This window comes from Macaca nemestrina, chromosome 7 (assembly GCF_043159975.1).
Source record: "Macaca nemestrina isolate mMacNem1 chromosome 7, mMacNem.hap1, whole genome shotgun sequence".
Lineage (NCBI taxonomy): Eukaryota > Metazoa > Chordata > Mammalia > Primates > Cercopithecidae > Macaca > Macaca nemestrina.
The window spans coordinates 78,446,471-78,470,895 of NC_092131.1; the positions used below are offsets into that span (position 1 = coordinate 78,446,471).

The 24,425-nt window shown below is 35.6% G+C and overlaps 1 protein-coding gene across 3 annotated transcripts in view; it reads left to right on the forward strand.

The window, feature by feature from the left end:
- LOC105477914 (protein kinase D1) overlaps positions 1-24,425 on the forward strand; it is a 373,044-nt gene that overhangs the window by 205,286 nt on the left and 143,333 nt on the right. For all 3 annotated transcript variants that reach the window (XM_011734785.3, XM_011734786.3, XM_071100376.1), the window contains exon 2: positions 8,371-8,509. In XM_011734785.3, the coding sequence (XP_011733087.2) occupies positions 8,371-8,509 (139 nt within the window). The remainder of the gene's footprint in view (positions 1-8,370; positions 8,510-24,425) is intronic.

The following is a 24,425-nucleotide window of genomic DNA, read 5'->3' on the forward strand; positions in this document are numbered from 1 at the left end:
TATTGCTTATCCTAAAAATGCACTCTTACCAATTATGGAGATTACCTTTTTCTTTCACTTTTCTTGTAAAATGCAGCTTACATAGAATTAAATAGTCAAAATATTAAGTAGACAGTATTACTATTCTCCGTTTTAAAAGTGCATGAGCAGTAACTGGTTTGGGACATGCCCTCTTGCTCTAAACAAATAGGAAAACAATACAGAATTTATAAAATACTGTTTTAGACATTGGCCAACACACCGTGCAGTAATGTGATCCCTCAGAAAAGGGAAACAAACAAGTAAGTACTGCAAACACCCGAGCTTCCTGCCTCGCAGCAGGACCAGAGTGTAGCATAGAAAGGGAGAACCCAAGCAGAGCCTAATTGTCTCGCTGCTTAAAGATGACAGAGATAAGAGCTCAGGGAGGCCAAGCCAACAGGATTTTGGGGGAATAATAATGGAAAGGTTGGACTTACACAAAGAAAGAGCTCCAGAAATCTGTGTAAGGATCTGGTTTATTATTTGACTGAATACAAATCTGTGTATGCATAGGGTGGAACTCTAAAGCAGGAGAAAGAGCAGTTGTTGGTAATCTGTGAAATGACCTCTTCCTAGGGCTCTCGTAGGGCTGAGAAGCATTTGAGTTTCTATCAAGAAAATAGGAGAAAGTTCACTAAACACTTGGGAGAATATTTAGAGATATTCAAAGAGTCGTTAGTACTAGGAATAAACTATCCCCACAACAAAGACTGCTATAGAGCTGTCCTAACAAAGCTTAAAAATAGGCCTTGAAAGGATAAAACTGATCTGCAATTAACTTAATGTTCTGCCAAGACAAATATCAATATCCATTAAAAGAAGACAACAAAGTCCAACTGCTCATATTAATTTATAATATCTGGCATCTAACTTACACATACAAAAAAGCAGGAGGCTGGGCACAGTGGCTCACACCTGTAATCCCAGCACTTTGGGAGGTCAAGGCGGGCGGATCACAAGGTCAGGAGTTTGAGACTAGCTTGAAGAGACCAGCCTGGCCAGTATGGTGAAACCCCTCTCTACTAAAAATACAAAAATTAGCCAGGCGTGTGGCGGGCACCTGTAATTCCAGTTATTCGGGAGGCCGAGGCAGGAGAATTGCTTGAACCTGGGAGGTGGTGGTTGCAGTGAGCCAAGATCACGCCATTGCACTCCAGCCTGAGCAACAGAGCTAGACTCCGACTCAAAAACAACAACAACAACAACAACAAAACAACAACAACAACAAAAGCAGGAAAATATGACTCAAAACCAGAATATAAACAGTTAATGGAAACAGACCAGAAACGGTAAAGGTGATAGACTTGATGGAAAAATAAATCAAGGATTTAAATGAAAACATGAACATACTAAGGAGAGAAATGGAACACATATAAAAGAACCAAACACAACTTTTAGAACTGAAAAACATAGTTATATGATAAGTTTACTGGGTATATATGATTAGGCTCTGTGTCCCCACCCAAATCTCATCTTGAATTGTGATCCCCATAATCCCCACGTGTCAAGGGATTACCGGGTGGAGGTAATTTAATCATGGGGGCAGTTTCTCCCATGCTGTTCTCATGATAGTGAGTGAGTTCTTATGAGATCTGATGATTTTATAAGGGTTCTTTCCCTTCACTCAGCGCTTCTCCTTCCTGCCACCTTGTGAAGAAGGTGTCTTGCCTTCCCCTTCACCTTTGCCATGATTGTAAATTTCCTGAGGCCTCCCAAGCCATGCTGAACTGAGTCAATTAAACCTCTTTTCTTTAGAAATTAACCAGCCTCAGGTATTTCTTCATAGCAGCGTGAGAACCGACTAACACTATATATTTAAATGGCAGATTAGACATTATAGTAGAAAATATCAGCAAACTGGCTGGGCATGGTGGCTTACGCCTGTAGTCCCAGCACTTTGGGAGGCCAAGGTGGGCAGATCATGAGGCCAGGAGATTGAGACCATCCTGGCTAACATAGTGAAAACCGGTCTCTACTAAAAATACGAAAAATTAGCTGGGCGTGGTGGCAGGCGCCTGTAGTCCCAGCTACTTGGAAAGCTGAGGCAGCAGAATGGCATGAACCTGGGAGACGGAGCTTGCAGTGAGCCAAGATTGCGCCACTGCACTACAGCCTGGGTGACAGAGTGATATTCTGTCTCAAAAAAAAAGAAAAGAAAAGAAAATATCAGTGAACGCATAGCAATAGAAATAATCCAAACTGAACCCCCCTTAAAGACAAAAACAATGGTGAAAATTTTCTAAATGTCATGAAATGTATAAATCTATAGATTAAAGCACAGTGAACCTCAACCAAGATAAACTGAAAAAAAAACAAAAACAAACAAAAAAAAAACACTTAAAGGCACATCACTATCAAATTGTTTAAAGTCATTGATGAAAATTAAAACTGTAAACTAATTAGGGAAGAAAAAAACATTGCATACAGGGGAACAGATAACGCACAGTTCTCATCAGAAATAATTCAAAGCAGGAGACAAGGGAATTATATTTTAAAGAGCTAAAAACATTAACATACAACTCTATATACAACAAAAATAGCTTTCCAAAAAAAGATGAGATAAAAACTTTCAGAGAGAAAATCTGAGAAAAGTGTTTGCCATCCAGCTTATATGAAATACTAAAGAAAATTCATCAGATTGAAGAAAATGATACCATGTGAAAACCTGGATCTATACAAATCCATAAAGAGTGAGACAGAAATAGTAAAATGAGATACTTTTTTAAGAATTATTTTAAAGGTAATTAATTATTTAAAGCAAAAATACCATTCTATTTTGTTTTTTTTTAACATTTATGTATGTAAAAGACAGAAAAATAACATAAAGGAAGGAAGAGGAGAAATGAAAATATACAGTTTTAAGGTCATTGTATTGTATGTGAAATAGGATAATTATCCAAGGAAGTACAACTGGGTAATAAACCAGGAGAGAAGATAAAAAGAAGTAAAGTACCAACAAATAATATCAAATAATATAGAAAAGGAAAAAAAGTAACAACAAAAAAACAGATGTAACAAACAGAAAAAAATTGGTAAGATAGTATCCTTAATTGCATATACATTAAAATATAAACGATAGAAACAAGTTAAAAGGTAAAGATTGTTGGCTGGGTGCCATGGCTCATGCCTGTAATCCCAGCACTTTGGGAGGCAAAGGTGAATGGATCACCTGAGGTCAGGAGTTCAAGACCAGCCTGGCCAACATGGTGAAACCCCATCTCTACTAAAAATGCAAAAATTAGCCAGGCGTATTGTGCATGCCTGCAATCCCAGCTGCTGGGGAGGCAGAGGCAGGAGAATCACTTGAACCCAGGAGTTGGAGGATGCTGTGAGCCGAGATTGCACCATTGCAACAGAGTGAGACTTGGGCAACAGAGTGAGACTTGGTCTCAAAAAAAAAAAAAAAAAGGTAGAGATTGTCAGACTGCACAAAAAGATGAGGGAGACATATATATATATATATATATATATATATATATATATATATGTTGTGTACAACAACTTTATAAAGACACAGGGATTAAAAGAATGACAACACAGTGCCATGGAAACATTAATTCTTAGAAGTTTAAAATGGTTATATGTTCATGAAGGACAATAAATAATGCCAGATATAAAGAGGGACACCACATATTATGAAACGGATAAATTATTCAAGAAAATGTACCAAGTTTCATGTTTATACACCTAAGAGCAGAACTTCAGGATACTTAAAGCAAATAATAGAATTGAAAGGAAAAAGAGAAAAAAAATCTACAAGTATATGTGAAGACATCAATATTTGTCAATATTTGTCATTAATTTGTAGAACAAACAGAAAATTATTAAGCAAATAGAAAATCTGAAAAACTATCAATCAACTTAATCTAATTGATATTTATAGAACTTGCCACCCAACAACAACAGAATACACATTATTTCCAAATGCACATAGAATATTCACCAAGTTTGACCTCCTGGGCCATAAAACATCTTAGGAAATGTAAAAGTGTCAGATTTATGCAAAATAGGATTTGGACCTTAGCAGAATTAAATGAGGAATTAAAAACATAAAGATATCTGGAAAAATCTCTTGAGTATTTGGAAATTACACAACACTCTTCTGAATAACCCATGGGTTAAAGAGAAATTCACAAGGGAATTTAGACTACATATATTTAAAATTAATTAATTGTTTTAGTTGACAAAACTTATGTATATTTACCATATGCAACATCGTGTTTTGAACTGTGTATACATTGTGGAATGGCTACATCAAAGTAGTTAACATATACATACCTCACATACTTACTTTTTTGTGGTAAGTATACTTACATTTTTCTACTCTCTTAGTGACTTTCGAAAAACACAATATAGTGTTATTATCTATAGTCACCTCATTATACAATAGATATCTTGAACTTATTCCTCCTAACTTAAATGTTATATCCTTTTACCAACATCACTGACCATTTCTCACCCACCGTTTAGCCCCGGTAACCACTATTCTACTCTCTGCTTTTATGCATTCAGGTTTTTAAGATTCCACATATGGTAGTTGTTTTTATGTGCCTGGCTTATTTCACTTAGCATATTATTCTCCAGGTTTAATCATGTCCCAAATGTTAATATTTCTTTCTGAGGTTGAGTGGTATTCCATTCTGTATCAATACACCACATTTTCTTTATATATTTATTCATTGATGGACACTAAGGTTGATTCCGTATCTTGGCTATTGTGAATAATGCTGCAGTGAACATGGGAATGCAGTTTTCTCTTTGAGATCTTCATTTCAATTCTTCCAGATATTCCTTATGGATATCCAGAAGTCAGATTGCTGGATCATATGGTAGTTATATGTTTAGTTGTTTGAAGAACCTCCATACTGTTTTTATAGTAGCTGTACCTATTTACATTCCTCAGAGTGTACAGGGTTCTCTTTTCTCCATATTTTCATCAATACTTGTTATCTGTTCATTTTGTTTTTATAGTAGCCATTTTAACAGGGTTGAGGTAATATTGTGTTTTTAATTTGCACTTCTCTGATTGGTGATGCTGAGCAATTTTTTCATATACCTGTTGTCCATTTGTATATCTTCTTTTGAGAAATGTCTATTTTTTTATATACCTATTGGCTATTAGTACATCTTCTTTTGAGACATGTCTATTCAGATCTTTTGCCTATTTCTTAATTGGATTATTTGTTTTCTTGCCATTGGGTTGTTCCACAGATGATCTCATCACTCTGTTGATTGTTTCCTTTGCTGTGCAGAGGGTTTTTAGTTTGATGTCTTAACATTTGTCTATATTTGCTTTTTTTTTGTTTGTGCTTTTGAGGTCATATAAAAAAAATCATTGCCCATACCGATGTCATGGAATTGTTGCCACATCTTCTAGTAATTTTACAGTTTTAGGTCTTATCTTTATGTCTGTAATCTATTTTGAGTTTATTTTTATATATGGTGTGATAGAAAATATTTTGAACTGAAAGAAAATGAGACATAGCTTTATCAAAATTTGTGAAATATTGCTGAAATATTTATTGCATTAAATGGTCATATTAGAACTAAGTCTCAAATGTCTCAAATCAATAATACAAGCTTCCACTATAAGAATCTAGGAAGAAAAGAACAAATTAAAGTTAAGTTAAAGAATGGAAATAATAAAGATAGGAAAAGAAACCCATGAAACTAAGTATAGAAAAATAAGAGAGAAATTCCATGAAACAAAAGCTGGTTCATTACAGCTTTTGAAAAATTGATAAGATTGACAAATTTCTTGCCAGACCAAACAAAAAAGAAAGGATATAAAAATTAATGAAGAGATATCACTACAAACTAGATAGTCATTAAAAGGGTAGTAAGGGAATCACATGAATAACTTTATGCCAATAAATTTGACAACTTGGATGAAATGCATAGTTTTCTGAAAAGAAACGAACTGCCAAAAGTCACTTAAGAGGAAATTGAAGTCTAAAGTGTACTACACAGATATTGAATATGAAGTTTTAAGCCCTCAGCAAAGGAAAATCCAAGCTTACATGGCTGCAGCAGAGAATTCTACCAAATGTTTACGGAAGATATAATACCAAGTCCTTACAAATCTTCCAGAATATGCAAAAAAAAAAAAGAACCTCAATCCATATATTTTGCCCTATTCAAAACTTACCTCAAAGTAGATCATAGACTCAAATGTAAAATTTTAAATAATGCAATTTGTAGAATAAAATATAGGAGAAAATCTGTGTTATATTTGGTTATGCAAAGATGTATTAGCAAAAGCATGGTCTATAAAGAAATACATGATAGAGTGGGCTTTTTATAAATTCACAACTTTTTGTAGAAATCAACAAAGCATTTCTAAAATGTATATGGAAATTCAGCGGTCGTATATCCAAAACAATTTTGAAAAGGAAAAAACATTGGAAGGCTCTCACTACCTGAATTGCAGGCTTAGGATAAAGCTACAATAATAAATAAAATGTGATGTTATATTTATTAAAGATAGACATATAGCTCAAACATGAATTTATTATATGACCCAATAATGCTGCTTCTGGGTATTTACCCACAAGAAACGGAAACATGTACCCACTGAAACACTTGTACATAATATTCATTGCATTTTTATTTGTAATAGCTGCAAACTGGAAAAAAAGACTACAATGTCCATCTGTGAGTGAACAGATAAACAATTATGGTAGATCCATTTAATGAAATACTAATACATAATAAAAGGAGAAAGAACTCAAATGTATGTGTGAATCTCAAAAACTTTATAATAAGCAAAAACAGCCAGCCAGAAAAGAGTACATATAACCTATTGTATGATTTCATTTACATGAAATTCTATGCCAGACAAGGTAAACTAGGGTGACAGAAAGTAGATCTGTGCCTGAGGTTAAGATTGTGGGTTGCATAGATTGCAATAAAACTTTTGGGGTTGATGAAAATGTCTCATGGCTTGATTGTGATTTTGGTTATATGGGTAGTTATATTTGTCAAAACTCATAGATTCGTCCACTTATATCAATTTATTTCATGTAATTTATTCTTCAATGAAGTTGATTTTTTAAATGGTACATGAGGTATCCATTGTTTTTTAAAGTGGAGATGTTATTTTTATTTTCCCTTTGTTTCCTTGTGCTCTAATAGTATTATTGGAGATATTTCTTAAAAAAAAAAAAAGTGAACTAAGTTTTTATTCTTTTAATTAGCACACTGGAAGCAGTGACATCATTTCAGCTGTTGTGTTTTTTTAGGGAAGTTAACTTTACTAAGTGACATGCAGAAATAGTTTTAAGCCTGGTCATCAGCACTGACTCCTAAGATGTTCTCATTATATTTATTTTTAGTTCATACAAAATGATTCATGTGAATTTAACCCCTAATTCTAAGACTAAGAAAAAGAAAGAGAGGTTTATAATGTATTGTTTTTATCTCCAGAAGGTATTAGATTCTGGACATTCCTCCCCGACAGTAGCTTCTTAAAGTCCACCTATATTGACGTAAGTGTCAGATCTGTCATCAATTCCAGGATGAAGAAAGATAATTTTCTTTTTCCCTGAGTTTGCATCTTTTCCCACTGCATTACAAATGTCAATTTATGGCAGAAATAGCATTCTTCAATAATTGTGTGAAAAAGTCATTACAAGAAAAGGGCCCTTTTCACATAATGAATTAGCCTAGGTTGTTTGCTTTAACAAAAACCCTCCATGCTGTGCAGATGGACCTTCTCTTACACTGCTCATGAGATTGTGGATTGACAGATTGCATGAAAACGGAATGGAATGGAATGCAGTAGGGGCAGCAGAAGGGAGAGTTGGGTTGCCTCCCCTGGTCTCCTGATCAAAGGACCTAGATAATGCTACTGCTCACATACAGAATATGTTTAGATTTATTGAGTCATCTCTTATTTTTGAATATGCCAAAACAGACAGACCCAGTTTTTTGCAAACAAATTGCCATTATTATGTGTAATAGAATTGGAATGAAGCGACTCCCATTTTTTATGTTATTGGATTGCTCTAAATCACGTGAAGGTGTACACCTCTTCCCACCTATATTTCTTAACCACTTTACTGCCAGAACTTATTTTAATCTTATCTCATATTCTCTTGTTTTCTTGCTCTCTAATTAGAAAACCACTTGACCATTCCTGCCCCCATGATCTATGTGATTTCTTTCTTTCTGATTTGGAGTCTTCCCAATATCAACTCTACCATTTATTTATTTTTTAATTAAAAAAATTTTAATGATCTAGATACTTTGAACTTTTCTAATTAGCTTGTATTTGTGCCCTGAAATATTTAAAACAAAATATTTGAAAAGATTTTGACATTTACACTCTCATGGTATTTGTATTTGCAGTTCCCTGAATGTGGTTTCTATGGAATGTATGATAAGATACTGCTTTTTCGTCATGACCCTACCTCTGAAAACATCCTTCAGCTGGTGAAAACGGCCAGTGATATCCAGGAAGGCGATCTTATTGAAGTGGTCTTGTCAGGTAGTATACTTTTATACTTTTTCTTTATCCGTAGATTAGAAGTTGTATTTGAAGAATTCTTGGGCATATGTTTTTAAGACAACATAAAAAGCATATCTCAAACTCAGCTCCAAGAGGAGATGTTGGAGCTCTGTCCACATGAAAAGGGGAAACAAAAGATTTCCCTTTAATTGGCTGTGTCCATACCCAGTACTGCTCCAATCACGTCTCTTGACTTAACGTTTCCTCCCAGCCCCCTCTCAACTTCTGGCAACGTACAGATGGCGTCATTCAGCACCTTGAATCATTTGGACAGCAGCAAAAGCAAACAAGAAACTCACCAACAGTGAAGCTAAATTAGCTGTCAGGGCTGCAAATGTACAGAGTGTGTGGAAGCCAAGAAGTAACACAAGGGCTAAGAAGCCATTGACTTACTAAGGTCAAAAGTCCAGTAGCTGTGAGGTAAGCCAAGACCAAGGAGGAAGCCAGAGCCCAGGAGTTAGAGCAGGTCAGGTCATGCCATGTGATGCTAGTTAACTCAGTCCCTGAGAAATGGCTACATTTGCCTCTGCTCACATTTGTATTTCTTGTTTAGGATTTAGCAGTTAGTAATAGGACTGTGCCTATCCAAACAGAAAAAAAAAAGGATGTATTTAACTTTCTTAAAAAGCACCAGAGAACAACAGCTAGAGTGGAGATCCTTGCAATGATACTCAATGCAATGATAATGTGTCCGCATTTTTATTGTTAATTTTTGTTAAAAAGATAATAATTATTGAGAAACTTGGATTGACTTGCTGTTTTCTCCTCTCCTGACTTCTTTGCTTACCATCTCTTTGAATAAAGGAAGTCCAGTAGCATTACAGAGCCTCAACTTTATTTCCTCAAGTTCCTCAACTTGTTCAGAGCCCAGTAATTGGATGCACTGATTATAATTCAATTTATCTTTGTTTTATTCACTTTGCTTTGATTCAGTCTAGTTATCTTTTTATCGTTATTGGTTGCCTACTGTTGTGTGAGATCCTGGGATTGCCACAATTTCATTGTGTAGGTGGATCCTATAAAACAACTTTTATGCAAGATAAAAGTAATTATTTTTCTATTGTCTATAGGGTTGCCAGTTGTTAAATAAACAAACTAAAAAAGCAAAAGCTTTGATGGTTTTTTATTAATTTTTTTTGAAGAAGTCACTTGCTTTGTCTGGGTTTTCCTTTTTCCTTTCCTTTGGCTCTTTTGACATTTGCTTACTGCACCTGACCTCTCAAAACTACAGACTAGACATGTTGTTTTCTAAGTTTCCTGTTTCTGAACACTAAATTAATTATTCAGGGAAATCATGCACTGGATAAGTTCTTGCCATTATTCATATTAAACTCATAGCTAGGCTGCTTTGTAAATAATGTAATATGTTTTATGAATCCTTTTGCCTTATGTCAATGTCCAGAAATATATGAGGATTTTTAAAATTGCATTTCTAAATATAATGTATTATTCTTTCCATTTTACTTTTGTTATCAAGCACTTTAGAGTAGTAGCAGACAGATTGAATGCAACCTGTGTGTGGGTGTATTTATGTAGGAGAGGACTGCCTATTTGCATATTATCCCAGCGTTAATGAGCCAGACCTGCTGTTCCCTTGTGTTGACCTGATATAGCCCTCTAGATTCCCTTGCTGCATGAGAACAGCTTTCTGCTTTTCCTCTCCCATCTTTGCAAATTGAGAACTTCATTGTGCATATGCCCCACCTCCCCTGCCATCTACCCTTTTTGTTCCATCTCTCCTGTTTTCCTGGCCACAGTTGTTGACAGGGCATTTAAGAGCAGCCCGTTTCCTTACCTGCTTTCCCAGCACCAGATTCCAGAATGGCTCCCTTACTCTTACCAGCTATTTTGCTGGTATTTAAAAGGAGCTATTCTGTAACAGTTTAATTCTACTTTTGAATGACATAGTGCCGTTTTCTCAATGTCATTGACCCTTTAAATTATTCAATTATGTATATCAATTGCACACACACACAATTACGTTTAGATCGCCTGTGCTTTCCCATGACCATTGGCAACAGTGTTCTCCCAGCTCCTCTCCCATTCTATTGCTTAACATTGTGATTTGCTCAATAAGTGTTTATGTTTACAATAGTTTTTTTAAACCATTACACCGCCCTGTATTACAACTCTGTTTCTTACCCATATCTCTTATCTCTTTTCCCTTAGCCTTTTTAGGCCCTGAGTCTATTGTGATCAAATGCCTGATGTTCCTTTCTTTTTCCCAGTCTTTATGTCTTCCTTGCATCCTGACTCTCCTGAAGGTGATATCCCATTTCCAAGAGGCTTTGCCTCTTATTTTCCTCCACTCTTAGTCGAGGAGTTGAGTGATATGGCCCTCTTCTGATTTCCCATTGCCATTTAATTATTTATGTCATCTTTGCAGTGAAGTGATTTATTTTCCTTGAAGACTCATTTCCACTTAAGTATGGCAATAATTGGTGTCAGATTTCTAATCTTACTTTCCATTTTAAGTACCCATTCATCCTTGGTTTTGTTAACATTCATGTTTATGATTCCTCAGATTCCTTATTGCTTATTTTTGTTATCAGTCACCCAAAGTACCATTCCTGACTTCACCAATAAGACAAGGCTCCAGCTTCAAAATATCCACTTGGTAGCACTCCTCTTCTCCTACTCTAGCCTGTCCATCTTGTCCATCTCTACCAAGTACACATTCCTGTTCCCTGTCTTTTTCACTGTATTTTAATCATTAACTCCCTACCATTTTTGACTATATTTTTCTATTTCTTTTTTCTCCACATAGCATGCGGCTTATTATATTCATGTCTTACACTACACTTTGATGAAATTTCAGTGACCTTGTATACCCGGGCAGGGCCTGTAATACCTGTTAATAATCTGCATTACTTTACCACCCATTTTTGCCACTCTTTTCCTGAGCCACATAGGACACACAGTTCCCAGCCTACCTGAGTAAATGCAGATCCAACTTGCACCTGGCCTAACCATTGTTCAGCAATATTTTCCCCACCTCATCCTTTTGTTATCCATAGATGTGCAGTTCTCAATAAATATGTATGAGTTCACATATTAACTACTAGCTATGAGAATAAAGTTACTACATATACAACATTTTATAAAAATATCAATTTGTTGTAAAATATTGTTTATAGATATATCCTCAAAAATAAGCTGAACTTCAAGTCTTCTTGCTATGCATTCTTTTGGCCCACATAAGAGAAATTAGGGCCTATCAAGTGAGCAGCATTGTACCATGTTATAATTTGAGGCAAGGCAAGTGATAGCAGCAAGGGCACTTCAGGCCATAGGTGCAGGGGAGCTTGGATTACATACTCATTCCTGACCCAGTCCCAGGAAGGGTGCTGATTGCCCTGGGATATATGGAGGTGTAGTTAAGCATCAGTTTCACCAAAACTGCAGTGGGTAAAGGAATAAACAAGCTGTGGACATTTTCCTTCTGAAGCCCTGTAGTTTTACTGTTAAATTTTATTTATCCAAACTTTCTTTTCCTTATCACAAATTAAATTTTACTCTGTAGTTTGATGTAAACATAACCTGGTTGTTTTTATATTTAACAATCTACCAGCAGGAACATTTTCTGACATAGGACTGCCGTAAAAATGAGAGAAAAAAATGGGAAAAATTTCAAGGTTAATTTTGTTTCTTCAGACAACATCAAGATTTTTTTTTCTTTGCTTATATCATTTTCTGCTCAGACTTTTCATCATCTTTTAACTGCTTTGGGAGTGAAAACTAACCAAGCTGCTTCTGGCTAATTTGCTGATTTTTTTCTCCCTCCCTTTCTTTTTGAAAAACATGACTAGTGTGAGCTAGTACATTTAAACGCAGTAAGCCAGGAAAAGATTGCTCATGAGTAAATGGATTGGGTTATTGAGGAAAAAAATAACAACTGCATGAAAGTTCCCTACCCCACCTATCCCCACTCCTGGCAAATTCTCTTTGTGTGTTAAACAAAGGACTAGCATTCTTACTATTCTTACCAAGTAGGAAAACACTGAACATGGAAATTTTTTTTTTACCAAAGCCAAAGTCAAGTTCAAGTGTATGGTACTGAACTGTAAAATCAAGGTTATGGAATGTATTTGAAGCCTTCTTCTTGATGGGCCTCTATCAAATTCTGATAATTCAGCCTTAGCAAACAAATTAGTAACAGGACTACATCTACGTGACTCAAACTCTGTTTGGTTGGTTTTGGCTTGATCTCTAATAATTATCAGTGTGTATATGTGTGTGTTTATGTATGTATGTGTATGGATCTTGTAGGTCATTAAATAGAGACTAGAAAAGGACTACAAGAATTCCTCAAATAAAGTCACAGTTTTAAAAGTTTGAGAGATAAATGTTGAATCTTTCTTTCTTACATTTAAGGTTAAAAAAGAGATGTTTTTCTTGGGCTTCTTTCATTATAGATTTACAGTAGATTATCGTGTATTATAACTTTTGCAAAAAGCTGTTTTCACATGTAGTTAGTTATTTGGTCCTCACTATCAAGAGAAGGGAGCCTCATTAGAGAGCTGGCCCTGTAGTCCAGGCAGAAGAGGCGTGGGCCTATTCTTGGGCCATGACGGAAGAGCTGAAAATGAGGCAGAGAGGTCAAGACATATTTTAGAAGTAAAATTAAACAAACATAATAACCATTTTTGATGGAGTTGATGAAGGAAAAAAGAAAACATGAATAGAACTCTCAGGAGAGCTACAGCATTGTGAGAGTGTGATGGCATTTCCTTTAGCCCACCACAAGTCTTGCCCTCATACATTGTTCAGTGTGTTTGCCAAATGGTTCAGGTACTTATCTGAGGGGCTGAAGAACTAATTTCTCAGGAAGGTAGTACCATTGATTTTCTTCGTGATTTTGTACACGTTGCAAAACCTTTGAGCTTCAGGATTTTTTTTTTTTTTTTTTTTTTTTTTGAGGCAGAGTCTTGCTCTGTCACCCAGGCTGGAATCTTGGCTCACTGCAACCTCCGCCTCCCGGGTTCAAGTAATTCTCCTGCCTCAGCCTCCAGAGTAGCTGGGATTACAGGCGCACGCCACCATGCCTGGCTAATTTTTGTATTTTTAGTAGAGACAGGGTTTCACCATATTGGCCAGGCTGGTCTTGAACTCCTGACCTTGTGATCCGCCCATCTCAGCCTCCCAAAGTGCTGGGATTACAGGTGTGAGCCACCGTGCCTGGCTTGGGCTTCAGGATTTTTTTGTTTGTTGTTTGTTTTTTAATCAAACAAAAAGCTTCTACTAGATGAAAATATCATACAGTGATAATATTACATGCATTCTATTTTGGTTTTCATTCTGGAAATAAAGCATTAGACATGAGGATAGAGTATAATTTCCAGGGCCAGAACATATGAGTTCATATCCTTTTTCTATTCTTCACTACTTACATCATTGCCAAGACATGTAATCATTCTGTGCCCACGTTTCCTCATCTGTAAAATGGGGATAACCCTAGCACCTATATTGTAAGGTGTTTACATAAATTAAAATAAATTATTGCTTGTAAAGCACCTCAGACAGTTTCTATATACAGCAGCTCCACACCAAATGCAAACTATTAAGATTACTTCTTCTCCTCACACTCTAAGCAGCCTTTAAATGTGATGTGTATGCTTATTAAACATACCACAAAAGGGAATCCTGGTCTGTTAACTTTGGGACATGTTGGACTAAACAACTTTAAAGGAATTATTTGCTGCAAGAATCTTCAGACCTTTGATGCATGCTAATATGAAGCATAATTCTCCAAAATCATGCCCAAGTTCACTTTCTCATGGAATACTTTTTCCCTCTCTGAGCATCTGGTGAGTCCTGGTTCAGCAGGCCACTCTAGAGATACTCCTCTGGGTTATGACCATGGAAGAAATTGTCTGAGAGGATGATCCAGTCTCTCTACACAGAAGATTTGAGCCATAGAAAAGTAGGAGTTAGGAAGCATGAAATCTTTGCTTACATAACATGACAGGTTTTTGAAGCAGTTTATATAAGTAATTTGTTTCCTTCACAATGACTCTGGAAAGTAGAGAAGTCAGATATTTGAAGCTATAGAATATAAATTGTAACTTGCCTATGTCCTGTAGATAGTAGGAGTAACACCAGAGTCTGAATCTAAGTGTTTAGTCACTATTAATGCCATTTCAATACCATTTAGCCCTTTGAATTTGAATAAGTAAACAGAAATAGTTGAGGACTTGTTCAAAGAATTCCTACTACAGTATGAGTTTATATTTCAGGGACCATTGATATTTGTAACAGCAAAGGTAGCAGTGAGCTTCAGGAACCATTGAGATGATGTTTATCATAGACCATTATCATCCTCTTCCTCATAAAAATGTAAATATTTAATTCATATACTCAAACTTTAATGAGTTAAGAAACCCTGAAGCTTCTTCTCTATAGTTATAATACAAAATATAAAGCAGTATAACCGTGCCACTGCATCACCAGGATCCCATCATGAGCTCACAATTCTGATCAAAATGGAAATAGTGTCTTAGGGTCACTAGATTTAAGAAATCCTTATAAGCGTGTTTTTCTCCTACTAAGATTCAGTGCCTAAACCAGAAACCAGAAAAAAAAAATATGTGGTAACACCATTTTATTAAACTTCTTTTTTCTTTTATAGAAGGTGCAAATTACTGACTTTGTATAGCATTGTACCAGTTATATTAATTTCTCTTAGATATAAAACATTGGTTAGCAATGTAGCAATATTTTATCTTCTCTGAAATTTAGGCAGAAGATAAAAACCCCAAGAGTTTATTAAGTCACTGTATTATTTCGTCAAAAGTACATTACATAGATAAAGTTTTTGTTTGTTTGCTTTTAAGAAAGCAGAATTAATTATAGGCAACACCCTCTCAGCCCTGCTACTCCTTGGGCAATTAAGGTTTTATAAGACCTGGCCTTCAATGCTCAATTTATATTTCTTTGTGTTTGTACTAGTGTCACAGGCTGAATGGAGCCAACTCTTATCTAACTTCAGTTGCAATTATCTTTGCAGGTGGTTTTGTAACAGTGGAAACTTTAAATGTGAAAATATACATCATTTCTCTTTTCTCCCAAGTATGGCTTATGTTAAATGTGTCTTCAGCATTTCCTTTTTATGACCGTTAATATTCTCTTTCCATTCTTATCTTTCAAGTAAACCTGTGTTTTAGTCCATTTTCATACTGCTATAAAGACACTACATGAGACTGAGTAATTTATAAAGAAAAGATGCTTAATTGACTCACAGTTCCACATGGTTGGGGAGAGCTCAGGAAACCTGCAATCGTGGCAGAAGGAGAAGGGGAGGCAAGGACCTTCTTCACATGGCAGTAGCAGACGTACCTGTGAGAGCTCAGGGAAAACTACCGTCTCTAAAACCGTCAGATCTTGTGAGAATTCACTCACCATCATGAGAACAGCATGGGGAAAACCACCTCCATAATTTAACCACTTCCCTCCCTCGACACGTGGGGATTACAATTCAAGATAAGATTCGGGTGGGGACACAAAGCCTAACTGTATCAACGTGGTTTTAATTTCTTTGTGCCACACTAAACCATTTTCTCAGAGAAGAGAATGCAGACAGCAAATAGATTGGAATGTTTCCATAGACTCCCACTTTTCCCTACTTGTGACTTCAGTAGGGATATTGTGCTTGGAGCACTTCTTCCTCCCTTTGATAGTTTTCTTGGTTATTTATCTCCTTATAAAGTGGATTCTCCAGGGAGGAGATGTAACAGCAATGACACAATAGTGCTGGAAATTCTGTCCAGGTCAACTGGGGAATAAGACAAACCCCGAAGTGAAAAGTCTTTTGAAGCCTTTTATTTCATATGAAAATTTTATGCACATTTTCCATTCTGCTGCATTATATTCTTCATGCTGTATACTTTTAAATAAATAATGTTTCTTGCCACATATTGTTCTTTTAGAAATAATAGTAACAATAGTGATGGTAATATAAGGACATATAGCATTTATAATATGTTGTTATGCACTGTTCCAAGTGCTTCACATATATTAATTCAGAAATATGCATCATATTTATGTTATATCTCCACATAGCTTCAATTTCATAAGTAGCTGATTTTCAGTCAATACTTTGGAGTTGTCATTTATTTCTTATATAATGTTCAGCAAGTCCACCTCATTTCCCTGAATCTTGATCCATCTCCTGTAAAATAGCATTAACAGTATCTCCAATATATGGTTGGTCTGTAGAATTCATGAGAATAAATATAAAGCATTTCACAAGATTGTTGCCAAATGTAAAGTACTCAATCCTCTCACATCCCCACCCCCCAGCCCACTACACTACACATTTCTTGAAATAGGAGCGATTTGTTTTAATATTTGAATCTTTAGGATCTGGTATATCACATGCGATCAATATCTATTTATTGAGTGAAAGAAGGAATCCTTAAATCAGTGAAATGTACAAGCCAGCAAATACATGAATAATTAAATTGATGTCCTATATATGATATCCAAAAGTTAATGTTGTTGTATAGGAATTGAATTTTAGTGTCTACCATTAGTTCTTCTTGACATAATCTATTAGTAAAATTAATATTATAATCTGATTAATTCTTTTTTTCTGGACTCTTGTTATCACCTAAATATTGTCAAAAAATATCTATTAGAAAATTGTTTATTTTAAAAAATCCTGTTTTTAAACATTGCAGTTTGTTTCACAGTATTTCTCAAGCAAAATTATACTTAATTCATGGAATACCAATTGTTTTCCTAATTTCTATGACTCCTGGATTGTGTTCATCACCATGACCAAATAACCCCATTTGCTGTTGTACTAAATTCACTCTTCAGTGAATCAGTTTTCCCAACCATTGCTCTTTTCTTCCTAAATATTATTGCTTGCTGTCTGAGATATATTCAGTAGTTACTCCTTTTTGATGTATCCCCCAGTACTCATCTCATTTGACTTCATCAATTTATTCATTGTCTTTTCCTTTCTGGAGCCTCTGTGTTTCATATCTGTGTTACAGCTCCTAAGAGGTGGCCCTGAAGATGGCCTTGGGCCCTGGCCTTTCTATTTCAGAGTCTGGAAGGAAAGAGGATTGTTATCTTGAAGTCTGGCTGACCTCTCCTGCTGTTCCTTCTTCCCCTCCTCCTACCCATATTAGAGCTCTGTAGTTTTATCCATTTAGCAGAACAGCTGTCCCTGCCTAAGGGTCAGCTAGCAAGACCTACAGAAAAAGTTGAGTCATGTGCTCCAGAACTGGATTCGAAATCTCCATAGATCTCTGTCAGCAGTACATGCCGTGGTTTTCATGGAAGAACATATCAAGCTCCTCTCTTCACACAGAATTAGCCTAAGGCCTAGTTCCTCAACATCTGGCAAGTGGATTTTCAGCCAGAAATTATTGTTTCTCCTTCTCTTCTCGTTTCATCTATTACTGTGCTAATTGAAGACAGTATTATAACTGTCTCCCATGTAAACAGGAAAAGAACACGAGGGCAATGAAAACCACACAAAGGGGACTTTCATCTCTATTCTCTGGTTACTGTGAGGCTAAAAATTCCTTATATTTGCTTCTTAGATTGGAAGTTTAATGGTCTGGTGTAATTTACGTAAGTGCCATGTTAGGGCCTCGATGGCACAGCAGGACTTGGGATATTAAGAATCATTCTAAAAAATACATAGTAAGGCATTAGGTTGTTATTTTTGCCTTTATATAAATTGGCTTCTAAAACACACGTGGCTTATTTACTAAATTTGATTCTGGGTTACTTGGGGTTTATTTTCAAAAATATCACAATCCATGTCAAAAATGAAAGCTTGACACATAGGATGTAATGAAATGTATGAGTTATAGAATATGACAATACTATGAAAAATGTTTTAGGCACTTACAGTATCTTGCAAAGAGGGATTATTTTGGCTCACTTCAATAAAGAGGTGATAGGATTTGTTTTTAGTTAGAATGTTTGAAAAAAACCTTTGGTTTTCTGCTGAGTTGGACAGCACAAATTTCTTGTGCTTGAGGCTTAAACGAGAGAATAACAATATTTGGGTTTTTATTTTGCCTATTTGTTACAAAAGTATGAAATTCCACTGATGAGAATTGGCTGAGAGATACACAGTGCAACTATTTATCTAGGTCTGCACTGTTCAGTGTGGTAGTTTTAAACCATATGTGACTATTTACATCTAAGTCACAATAGCCACATTTCAAGTGTTCAATAGAGACATGTGACTAATGGCTGCCATATTGATATAGAACATTTTCAGTACCTGAAAAAAGTTCTATTGGACAGAGCAACTAGATAAATCAAATTTCACTCCAAAGAGGGTACAAACCTGGATCACACTGTTTACACACATGCACAGCCTGCAGAAATACTTTTGCTAAAACGACCTTTAGTGTGACATATTGAATGATGTTGTAAATAACACACTTGTAAATTTTGGTAGCATATTTATTTATTTATTTATTTTATTATTTATTTTTATTTTTTAAATTATGCTTTAAGTTCTGGGGTACATGTGCAGAACGTGCAGGTTTGTTACATAGGTATACATGTGCCATGGTGGATTGCCGCACCCATCAATCCATCATCTATGTTAGCTATTTCTCCTAATGTTATCCCTCCCCAAGCCCCCTATCCCCCAACAGGCCCCAGGGTGTGATGTTCCCCTCCCTGTGTGCGTGTGTTCTTATTGTTCAACTCCCACTTACGAGTGAGAACATGCGGTGTTTGGTTTTCTGTTCTTGTGTTAGTTTGCTGAGAATGATGGTTTCCAGTTGCATCCATGTCCCTGCAAAGGACGTGAACTCATCCTTTTTTATGGCTGCATAGTATTCCATGGTGTATATGTGCCACATTTTCTTTATCCAGTCTCATTGATGGGCATTTGGGTTGGTTCCAAGTCTTTGCTATTATGAACAATGCCACAATAAACATACATGTGCATGTGTCTTTATAGTAGAATGATTTGTAATCCTTTGGGTGTATACCCAATAAAGGGATTGCTGGGTCAAATGATATTTCTAGTTCTTGATCCTTGAGGAATTGCCACACCGTCTTCCACAATCGTTGAACTAATTTACAGTCCCATCAACAGTGTGAGAGCATTCCTATTTCTCCACATCCTCTCCAGCACCTGTTGTTTCCTGACTTTTTAATGATCGCCATTCTAACCGGTGTGAGATGGTATCTCATTGTGGTTTTGATTTGCATTTCTTTAATGACCAGTGATGATGAGCATTTTTTCATGTTTGTTGGCTGCATAAATGTCTTCTTTTGAAAAGTGTCTGTTCATATTCTTTGCCCATATTTATTGTGGAAGCATATTGTGGAAGTCTCGTGGAAGAAATTGTTTACTATATCACCCAGTGATTTCCTTACCGCACAAATTCCTCATACCTTAGTACCCCAAACAGCTCTATTTTATGAGAAATATTACTCTTATTACATCTAATGTTTGTTTTTGCTTTGGTTTTGGACTCTCAAATCTAATTTGTAGACTGTTTTTAATAATGGTATAAGTTAATACTGCATTTCGTTTATTATACTAACTTGTTGTATTTGGCATAATTCCCAATTTCTCCAGGGTTTTAAATTATCTGTATCTTATTTAATTCTATGCTACATAGAATACCCTACTGATTAAAAGAACAGGTCTAGAAGTAACCTGCCTGAGTTTAATTTCAGTAGCTGCTGTGTTTACTAGCTGTGTGGCATTAGGAAAATTATTTAGTGTTTGAGTACCACAGTTTCCTGATCTGCAAACTGAGAATTGATCATGGCTATGATGTAAAGTATCGAGCACATTCCTTAGAACATAAGGATTTTGTAAAATCATCTTAGAAAGAAAGGATACAGGGAAAGTAGAAAGGAGAAAAAGAAATAGATTAGGAAGAACAATGCAGTATTATGGTAAAATATATAGCCTATTAGTACCATTTATGAATGGCTTTGTTTCCCTGTTTTATCTCATATTTTCCCAAAATGCATGGTGTAAGTTTTGGTGGCTTACAGAAACATACAAAATATAATAAAATGTCAGTAACTGACAATGGATGTTGTCTAAGTTAGAAAAGACAACATTTGGTTAAGTATATAAATTCTAGAATATCCATTTAAAAAACAGTCATATAACTTTATTTTTATACTTCATAAGCTGCCTTGAATCATATAAAAACCTGCTCTTAAAGATCAGATCTTTCTTTGGTGAATTCCTTGATGTTTATTCACAAACGAATCATCTAGATTTTGGATAAATGTACCTAGTGGCATTCTGAATGCAGGTTTAAAAATGTATTAATCAGGATTGGTCAATGAAGGTCAATATCAATCAAGATTGTTTTATGGTTTTATGTGGATAGATGCTCTTTTTTACTAAGAGGTCATATTGGAATGCCTTTTGATTTCTTCCTATGCAGTGATGAAAAATCGTAACAAATACTTTATTTCCATATTCAATTCTCTCTTTCTCTGTACACACACACCACCACCACCACCGCCCCCCGCCCCCCCAACACACACACACACACACACACACACACACACACACATGACAAAAGATCCTGGAAGAGGAGAGGAAGGAAAGGCAGAATACTTCATACCCTCAGGATCAATGATCATTAAAAGTCATTGAAGGCTGCCTACATTAACAAAGCCAATTGGAGAATGGCTGCTAAATGGCTATCTGAAGACTTCATGGACACTAATTATTTTTGTTGGAGGTAAAAGATTGGGCTTCACTTGAAAAGCTGCCAGATATTCCTTTTGTTCCATGATTGGTGGCGCATAACACTTCAGTTCAATAACTCAGCCATGCCACCATCTGCCCAGCACTCTCATTCTGCTGGTTGGCATGTCATTTATTTGCTTTTAACATGCAACCCATATAAAAATCCCTCATAATCTGCCAAAATTAGAAATGCAGCTGTTTTAAGTCTTAAACAGCAATAGCACTATTCATTATGCCAGTATAGAGGAATAAAATAGAAAAATGTATTTGAAAAGAGCAATGCTACACCAGAATGTATTTGTACCTTCACTTTTTTAACATTCAAGACATCTACAGTCTGCTACCAGTGCTGACTTCAGGCTTAAAGTTGACACATAAATATACCAAATAGCTTCTTTAGTACATATCTTTTAATACAAGAATTGGGATTTGAATCAGCTCTGAATTATTTTTCATGTTATAAAGCAATTTCAGCCTTTCAGTTTCTAGAAAATGAAAAATTTCTGGCTAACCCCGGGTCTCATCTTATCCTATTTTTATTTTCCTCAGAAGTTTCTTGAGGTTCTGATCATTATAACTTGTTAATCCAGAGAAAAACTTATCATGTAGAGCTGTGTGGAGAATTCTCAATGAGGCAAGCAGTTAGTTAGTCCCCTATTTAGGGGAAAAAAATGATGAAGAGAAAAAAAAAGAATTTTCTCCCCCATACTAATCTTGTGGTGCTGAAAAATGAAATCCAAAAACTACCTTTTGTTTCACTGTGCTCTCTGCAATCATATTATTTGGGAATGATAGGTGTTAGGAAACAATGAAGATCTGGTATTACTTTCCAAAGACACCTTTCTTCACAGTGAGTTAGACATACTTGTTCTGGGACAAAAGTTGGATAGTTTGAAATTGCTTTGCTTAATCCTTTTCAATATTCATATAAGTTTAAAGGTCTAAGTTGAATTCATTTGGCTATGTGTTAATGGTGATCCCACATGAGATCTTTCATCATGTGAATTTCACAGACTTAAAAACATAATTTATATTTGTGAGAATCAACCTGTAAAAAGTTATTTTCTTTCTATGAAGTCAGGGCATGAAAAGTAATGGTTGAGCATGACACAAACTTACTAAAATAGATTTACTTGATAGGCGTTTATTTACCTTACGTCTCCATCAAGATTAACAGTACTAAAGAACAAGGACTGTAAGCTGTGGTTCTTAAAAGATCCATATGACAGTTAGGTCAGTACCAGATAGAAGGTAGTCATTCTGAAAAGACTTGTTCATGATTGATATGTTTGCTTGGCAATTTAAGATTTCATAATTGGATCTCAATTTTTAAAAATTTAAATTTGGTTTTAAGCAGTTAATATATTTGGAAAATCCCAAAGTTAAAGTTCTGTGACTCTCGTTTCATATTGCATGTAGTGGTTTCTAACCACTAATGAAGGAAAAAAAAACCCACATTATTCCACTGTCTTATTTACTTCTGTATTTGCATTGTATATTGTGTTGGATCTAGTTTATAGCTGTGTGACTGTCAATTGCTGTCTTAACTACCAAATAGTGCAGTGTAGTTTAAGTCCATCTATTCTTAGGTTTCTAAAGTTAAAATATTATTCCCTTCCTTTACACTAATTAGCATAGTCCTGGCCTCTCATACTCTTTAGAATGCATTGGACTTTCTAACATGTTATAACAATTGTTATAAAATTTTAACGAAAAATATTTAATTATATAGCCTCAATATGCCACCTTTTCTACCCAGGACAAATGTGTAATGTTTATCTATTGAGCCAAATAGATTAATCTATTTTGTCCTTTAAGGTCAACAGCAAACTTGGGCTTATCTCATGTATAAATCTCTATTCTTGTTGGTTCTTTGCTTTTAAAAACTTTTAGTGCTGAGCAGAGGTCTTGGTTTGCCATCTCTAATGACTGAAATCTATTCTTGGTCTCCTGGAGTACTTAACATGCAGAACGAGGGAGACAAGCACAAATGCATCTTTCTAGTTTTGAAATCAGATTGTCCTTCATAGATGATACGACCCTAGCAAGGGTTTCAGTAGCCAACCTAATATATTTTGTTAACAAACTTGTATTTTGGAATAATTTTAGATTTACAGAAAAGTAGCAAAATATACACAGTTTGCCTCACCCAGATTTATTTTCCCCTAATATTATCATCTTACATTGTCATGGTACATTTGTCAAAACTAAGAAATCAACATTGGTATATGATTTGAACTTACCAGTCTTTTTCATTAATGTCCTATTTCTGTTCAGGACTCAATCTCTAGCACATTGCATTTTGTTGTTATATTTTCACAGTCTCCTCTGGTCTGTTGGGGGTCTGGTCTGTGACGGTTTCTCAGACTTTCCTCATTTTTTTTTTAAATTTATTTATTATTATTATACTTTAATTTGTAGGGTACATGTGCATAATGTGCAGGTTTGTTACATATGTATACTTGTGCCATGTTGGTGTGCTGCACCCATCAACTCGTCATTTACATCAGGTATAACTCCCAATGCAATCCCTCCCCCTTCCCCCCTCCCCATGATAGGCCCCGGTGTGTGATGTTCCCCTTCCTGAGTCCAAGTGATCTCATTGTTCAGTTCCCACCTATGAGTGAGAACATGCGGTGTTTGGTTTTCTGTTCTTGTGATAGTTTGCTAAGAATGATGGTTTCCAGCTGCATCCATGTCCCTACAAAGGACACAAACTCATCCTTTTTGATGGCTGCATAGTATTCCATGGTGTATATGTGCCACATTTTCTTAATCCAATCTGTCACTGATGGACATTTGGGTTGATTCCAAGTCTTTGCTATTGTGAATAGTGCTGCAATAAACATACGTGTGCATGTGTCTTTATAGCAGCATAATTTATAATCCTTTGGGTATATACCCAATAATGGGATGGCTGGGTCATATGGTACATCTAGTTTTAGATCCTTGAGGAATCGCCATACTGTTTTCCATAATGGTTGAACTAGTTTACAATCCCACCAACAGTGTAAAAGTGTTCCTATTTCTCCACATCCTCTCCAGCACCTGTTGTTTCCTGACTTTTTAATGATTGCCATTCTAACTGGTGTGAGATGGTATCTCATTGTGGTTTTGATTTGCATTTCTCTGATGGCCAGTGATGATGAGCATTTTTTCATGTGTCTGTTGGCTGTATGAATG